A 7748-nucleotide genomic window follows, 5' to 3' on the forward strand; every position below is an offset into this window, starting at 1 on the left:
TGGGGGGGACAACGATGAGGATGCAAAAAACTTAGGTAAGAACTGTAAGAGAGTTGTAGTCTCAGTCCTTAATGTACTTTCAACTTGCATTAGGAAAACCTGTTTTAATCACTAACTTTTCTAACACATCTGAGGAGACCTCATTTTCACATTTTAACGCAAAAAAAAAAAAAAAAAAGTAAAACCTAATCTTATAACTGATACTACTTTTATTTTGGGGTGGGGGCAATACTACAACTAGGGACTGAACCCAGAAGTACTTCACCATTGAGCTATATCTCCAGACCAACCCCCTCCCCTTTTTTTAAGACAGGATCTCATTAACTTGCTGAGGCTGGCCTCAAACTTGCAATCCTCCTGCCTCTACCTCCCAAGTCACTGAGATTACAGGCATGCGCCACCACACCTGGCAATGACTGATGTATTTTTATAATTACTACTTGTTCAGGTGGCCAAATAATTCTCATTGCCAGCATATAAGATACATCCAAGAGTACTGGCACACAACAGAAAGTGTGTCAGCAGACACTGGGAAAAATGTTAAGAGGAAATACTGAGGCATCTCTTATTTCCCTAGCTCACCACACTAAATGGTTTGAGGAGAGGAAGGGGTACATAGTAAATGAGATACATTCAGTTTATTTCTCAAAGTAAAAATCAAACACAACTTGTTCATAAGTCTACATTAGAGTTCAGCACTATTACAAATTTTAATTCTTATAGTTTTTTTTTTTAAATACTGTGTCACCAATACATTTTGGTACAAAAATTCATATTGTGAAGAAAAACTCTGCTGTAAAACTCAGTGATTTGGAATCTCCAACCCCAAATGATAAGAATAAATTAATGCAGCAAGGTTGCAAAATGTATAAAGATAAGTCAAATACACTTCTATACATTAGCAATAAATATTCTGAAAATGAAATTAAGAAAAAAATTCCATTTACAATAGCACCAAAAAGAACAAAATACCACACTAAATGTAGCAAAAAAAAAGACTTGTATACATAAAATCAGAAAAATTTAGACTAGAAAGACATCCCATGTTCATCGATGTTAACAATGCTAAAATGGCAATTCTCCCCAAATCAAACTAGAGTCAACAGGATGCCCACCAAAATCCCAGCTTGAAAAAAAAGCATGAAAACCTCAAATAACCAAACAATCCTAAAAGAACAAAACTTGATGACTCACACATTCTAATATTAAAAATTATTACAAAGCAACAGTAATCAAGATGTTATGGTAATGTCACAATATAGACATAAAAGTCAACGGAATAAAATTGAGAATTCAGAAACAAACCCTTCCATGTATGGTCACAACTGATTTTTGATAAGACTGTCAAAACAATACAATGGAGAAAGAACACTGGTCCTAGGAAACTGGAAACTAAGCCAAAGTCTGACGTTGGACTCCTACCTCATATAAATCATAAAAAATTAACTCAAAATGGATCATGGACCTAAATGTAAGCACTAAGACTATAAAACTTAAAGGGAAGCATAGGGAGTAAATCTGTATGACCTTGATAGGCAATGGTTTCTCAGAGGCAACATTAAAAGCACAAGCAGGGCTGGGGTTGTGGCTGTGTGGTAGAGCACTTGCCTAGCCTGTCTGACGGCACTGGGTTAGATCCTCAGCACCACAAAAAAATAAATAAAATAAAGGTACTGTACCCATCTACAACTAAAAAAAAAATTTTTTTAAAGCACAAAAAAAGGGATAAACTGACTTCATCAAAATTAAGAACTTTTCTGCTTCAAAGGACACGATCAACAGAGTGAAAAGATAATAAACAAAATGGGGGGAAATGTTTGTAAATCACGTTTTAGAGAAAGAACTTGAAGGGCTGGGGTTGTAGGTCAGTGGTAGAGCACTCACCTAGCATGTGTGAGGTAATGGCTTCAATTCTCAACACTGCATATAAATAAACATCATCAACAACAAAAATTTAGAAAACAAGGAACTTGTATCCAAAATATACAAAGAATTTTTGCAACTCAACAATGAAAAGATAACCCAGTTTTTAAAGGGCAAGAGACCTAAATAGACAGTTCTCCAATGAAGGGATAAAAATGACCAGTAAGTATATGAAAACATGCTCAACCTCATCAGCCATCAGGGAACTGCAAATCAAAACAATGAAATACCACTTCCCACCTACTATAATTGATGATTATAATCAAAAAGACTTAATTGTCTTAATGAAGACGTGGAGAAACTGGAAAACTTATACTGGTAAGACTATGGAATGGAAGATTCTCTAGAAAAGTTTGATGGTTCTCAAATATTTAAACAGTTATCTTATCCAGTAATTCCACATGTAGATATATACAAGAGAAATGAAAATACATATCCACACAAATCCTGTACAATGCTTATTACAGCATTACTTACAAGTCAAAAAAAAAGGTAACAATTCGAATGTACATCAACTGATGAATAGACAAAATATGATTTTCATATAATGAAGTAATTGATGTGTTATGACATGGATGTAGTTTGAAAATGTTATGTCATATAAAAGGAGTCAAACCCAAAGCCACATATTTATTGTATGATTTCATTTACATGAAATGTCCAGAATAGGCAAATCTATAGGCATAGAAAGTAGATTGGTGGATGCCAAGGGCTGAGGGGAAATGGGAATGAAAAGTGACTATTATTAGATACAGATTTTTTTTTTGACATAATGACAGTATTTTTAAATTAGACAATGGTAATAACTGTATGACTCTCTGAGTATACTTTTGAAAAAAATCAAAGAACTGTATACCTTAAAAAGGCAGATATGAATTATGTATATATACTATGCTAGTGAATTAAATCTCAAGAGAACTGTTATTTAAAAACTATGCAATTGCTGGGCATGGTGGCACGCAACTGTAATCCCAGTGATCCAGGAGGCTGAGGCAGGAGGATTTTAAGTTGGAGGCCAGCCTTAGCAACTTAGCAAGACCTTCAGCAATCTAGCAACACTCTGTCTTAAAATAAAAAATATAAAGAACTAGGGATACACCTCAGTAGTAAAGCACACTTGAGTTCAATCCCCAGTACAGGAGTTAAGATTTGTACATTTCAATGTGTGTAAATTTTACATTCAAATGTTTTAAAAATAATAAAAACAATGATGTGGAGTGGGTAGAGGTACAGATGAAACAAGATTTGATAATGCTTGGGCTGGGGCTGTAGCTCAGCGGTAGAACATTTGTCTAGCACGTGTGAGGCACTGGGTTTGATCCTCAGCACCACATAAAAATAAATAAAATAAAGGCATTTTGTCCATCTACAACTAAAAAATATTTTTAAAAAAGACTTGATAATGCTTAAGTTCACTTTACTCCCCTGGTTCACTAATGCATGTTTGAATTTTTTTTTTTTATTTCAGTATAAAAATAACAGTAAACTAACATTGCTAACATCCATTGTCTGTTGTTTGTTGTTTTTTGACGTAGGAAGTAGGATCTTATATCTCAAAGACTAGAGAAGACCAAAGAAGCATTTCATTATAGTTATATGAAAATAGGTGAGAAAGAAGACATGGTGTATGACAAAAATGAAGAATTCTTCATGTTACAGTAATCTAAGAAAATTTGAATTTTCTCTTTTTTTTTGGGGGGGGGGGCGGACAGTGGGGGTGGTTTGAGGATTTAACCCAGAAGCCTTTTACCACATCCCCCGGCCTTTTTTAAAATTTTGAGACAGGGTCTCACTAAGCTGCTTAGGATTTTGCTAAGTTGCTAAGGCTGGCCTAAAACTTCCAGTCCTCCTGTCTCGGCCTCCCAAGTCACTGGGATTGCAGCCATATGCCACAGCACCTGGCAAACTTCCTCATTCTAAGACAGTTCCTTATCCTTGGGTTCCTGTGGTCTCCATGGTTAATGGATGTGATAATTCCTAAAATATGGATGTAATAACCTCCAATACTGTGCTGTCTAATTTTGTAGCCCCTGCTACATACAGCCATTTAAATTTTAGTTTTAATGAATTAAATTATAAATTCATTTCTCAGTCTCACTAGTTACATTTTAAAGTTCAATGTTCATGTGTGGCTAGTGGCTTACTGGAATAGCAGAAACAAAACACTGACATCACTGCAGAAAGTTCTATTATATAATACTACTCTAATAAATAAGAAACACCCACAAAGAAACTTCCACTCTCCAATTTAGGATTGTTGTTTATTTATTTTAGGATTGTTGTTTATTTCCCTATAACAAATTTTCTTTAAGAACAGCAGAAAGAAGCATGAAAATATCAGCCAAGGAATGCAGTTCACAAAAGTGTAGACTGATTAAAATAGCAGTTAAATTCTACTTTCTAAGTCACCAAACTACAGATTTTGGTCATAACAACCCCTAAGAAGTCAATTTCCCCAACTGCTAACACAGATTATCACAATACTTTGCTTCCTCAAGTCAAATGTAAAGATTATCTAAAATATGAATAAATCAAACTGTTTTTTCAAAAACCTAATGAAAAGGTCTATTTATAATCCATGGCATCAAAGAGTAATGACCCCTATCAGAATACATAGAATAAAATTCCTTTCACAACAGACCTTTGAGGCAACATGCATAACTCAATGAACTATTAAAGAAATTTGTTTCATCTAAGGTTTAACCAGACTATTTCTGTTCATCTAGTCCTGAAGCTGTGTGTGCATTTCATCTTAATAGGTTTAACTTTCCATGAATACCCATTAACACTGGTATGCAGTATCAGGAAACAAGTGCATTCTTTTTTTTTAAATATTTTTAGTAGATTTTTATGTGGTGCTGACGATGGAACCCAGTGCCTCATGTGAGCTAGGCAAGTGCTTTTCCACTGAGCTACAACCCCAGCCCCAACAGGTGCATTCTCAGTTCAAATATTTAGAATATTTTTAGTACCTTAGAAAAAACTGAAGGCAAGCAGATTTTGAAACGTAAATTCAAATACATTTCTATATTTAGGAAGCCAAAAGCGACAAAAAAGTTTCACCCTGCATTTCCTCTCAAGACATCACTACAAGTACTTGGGAATGTACATAACATTCCCAACAGAAAACAGAATGCTTTACATTAAGTAATTTAAAATCGACTCTTTTCTTACCTAAACTACTGGACATCTAAAGCCTTAGTCAAAATGGCTCCACTTAAAACACTGTCCAACCTCTGAAAAGGTCACATAAGAATTTAAGTACATCTTTTTTAATTCACAATAAGTACTTTTAAATTCAACTGTCTGCAATTCTCTGCCCCCCAACAAAAGGAATTCTCAAGAGAAAATAAAAACATGGAAATTGAAACCAGCCTGTAGGCAAGGTAGTATACAGAAGGGTCACAGGGAACAGATCTGAAGGAGAAAGTTACTACCACTAGAGTATCTGGAGTCAAATTAAATCAGTCACTATTTACATATTTCTAGCTCTGTACTGGCTACACATGGTGCTTTCCTATATGTTATACATGGGCCTACATAGGTTTTCATATTCGGATTAGTATTAGATGTTTTCTATCTTTAACCAAAGTTAAATGTTTTAAATACAGTAACATTCTATAACCCTTTCCCCATTATTCATGAACTCTCACTGTTCGTCAAAACACCCCGATAAATCCATCTGTTCCTGCTAACTGCTTCCAAAGAAAAACTCCAGCAACCAAGGACACCAGATTGTAAAACATGCAGTTAAGAGTTCTGGCACTACCCAAATACGTTGTTTGGAAATCTTGGCAAATTAGTTAAAATCCCTTAAGCCGTAATTACCTCAGTTGTAAAACTGAATACAATACAAATCCCAAGAAGGGATATGAGTTAAATTTAACTGAACAGACGAAATGACTCAGATTTTTGTGCGCTCCCCCCATCGCGTTTTCCCTTTCAGCCTTCAGCGTTTGCTTCCGGACTCCTCTTCAGTGTTCCCCTTATTCTCACAGTACATCCAACCCATCCACTTGACCCCCCTCACTCCAATTCTACACAATCCCACTACCCTCCGGTTTCAAGCTGCTACTTCCCTTAGCGCCCCCTAAGGTCCCAGGCAGCCCCTCCACTTGGTTCCCCATCTCCTTCAGTCCCAATTTGCTAACGGCTCCTCTCACAGTTCCCCACCCCCTCGTCACCAGGTTCATCCTGCCCCTCCAGCCTCCCGCCCCCAGGTTCCTTCCTGCCCTCCAAACACAGCTTTCCCGTCTCAACGTTTTATCATGTTCCTCCAACAGACTCCCCCAACGCCCTGCTCGTTCCTTTAGTCCCTATTTTTGTCAAACATTCAAATGGCTATTCCTTCCCATCCATTCTTTTCAACATATACATAAATGCAGAGGCACCCAGAAACCGGAGCCCCCACCCCCACCTCGATCCTCCATCTTTCCCTTTTATACTTGCTTCCTTTCTTCCTTCTCTTTCCCCCACCCCCACCTCCTCCGGAAGAGTCGGTTCCCAGGCCAAGGTCTCTCACCTCATTCGGTCACTTCAGTGGTGCCAACTGCTTCATACAGGAAAATATAACCAATCACGTCCCCGTGGGCGCTTCCCCTGCGACTCCGAACACTTACTGGGCACCCGCCCCACCGGGAACCCCGCACATACGCACGCACAAAACGAGGTCCTCGGGGACGAGGGTTGTGGGTAGAGTGAGCCTTCCTATACCGGCCTCAAACACAGCCCACTTCGCTACAGCCCTTCGCCATTTTGGTTTCCCGCGGACTGCCGGTGCATTCTGGGAGCGCGGAGCGCCTCCGAGGCCGAATGGCAGCTCTCCAGGGCCGCGGAGGGGCGGGGACTGCGCGGCGAGCGCGGAAGAACACCGCGCCCTGCGTCCCCGGCTGGGGCTGAACAAAGAAGGACTCTTTAACGTTGCGGTGAACTAAGTCCTTCCGCCGCCGGTGCTAACACAATAGTGAACGCTGCGCTCCCGGTGGTTGGATGTGCTACGCTGTTTGCTTTTAAGGGAAGACTGTGTCCGACCTTTAGCGTGCAGGTTCTGACGGGTAGAAATAGCGCTGTACTTTATCCATGTTACCGAGCGAATTTCCTTTCAGTGAAGAAAACTTTAGCTAAGACTCTTTTTTTTTTTTTTTTTTTTTTTTTTTTTTTAACATTCACCCTAACACCGAGTGTCTTTCTCTTCAGCGGGGAGGAGACCCGGGAGGTCAAAATTAATTTTGTTCAACGATTACGCTTCAGCCCGAACTCTAATCAGGAGCAGCTTATGTGGAAGATATTCAGATTTTTCCCACTAACAATGAAAGAGCTTTTCTCCTTTAGCCTGCTTTGTAATCTTTTCTAATTATAATGAAATCTGAAAATAATCTCGTGCACAGTGGTTTATTTTACGAATACAGAACTTTAATACTAGGGCAGACGCTTAGCCTCCTGCCGACAGGGGTCCCAACTGACAAGCTGTGCGAGTGCATGCTTGTCTCTTTAACTTAGGTTAAGATACCACCCAGCTCTTCTTAATAACCATGCGTAGTACTCTTATTTATAATTTTGTTTAAAATAATTTTGGTTTTGTCTTATGTCACAGGAATATTGAATACATTTTTTTAACTTAGAAAGTTCCTCTTGTGGCCTATATTCCCTTTGCTCATATTTTGAAAGGAATTCCCTCAGCCTATAAAAATTTTGTAAATAAGCTTATTCGTTTTATCCAGGGTCATTCAATATTTTATCCACTACCATTTACTGTTTCATTTTAAGTTTTAAATTGCATGTTATTCTGAGTAGTGTAATGAAATATCACTGTCCAATTGTCCTTC

The 7748-nt window shown here is 38.1% G+C and overlaps 1 protein-coding gene across 5 annotated transcripts in view; it reads right to left on the reverse strand.

Annotated features, from left to right (window-relative positions):
* Positions 1 to 6683, reverse strand: part of Mtf2 (metal response element binding transcription factor 2) — a 56479-nt gene extending 49796 nt beyond the window's left edge. For 4 of the 5 annotated variants that reach the window (XM_047555108.1, XM_047555117.1, XM_047555100.1 and 1 more), the window contains exon 1: positions 6446 to 6683. Coding sequence is in view for 2 of the 5 variants with exons in the window: in XM_047555100.1 (XP_047411056.1) it covers positions 6446 to 6450 (5 nt within the window). In the remaining 3 variants the exon portion in view is untranslated. The remainder of the gene's footprint in view (positions 1 to 6445) is intronic. The other variant, XM_047555135.1, reaches the window with a different exon arrangement.
* Between the last annotated feature and the right edge of the window lie 1065 nt (positions 6684 to 7748).

This window comes from Sciurus carolinensis, chromosome 1 (genome assembly GCF_902686445.1).
Source record: "Sciurus carolinensis chromosome 1, mSciCar1.2, whole genome shotgun sequence".
Classification (NCBI taxonomy): domain Eukaryota; kingdom Metazoa; phylum Chordata; class Mammalia; order Rodentia; family Sciuridae; genus Sciurus; species Sciurus carolinensis.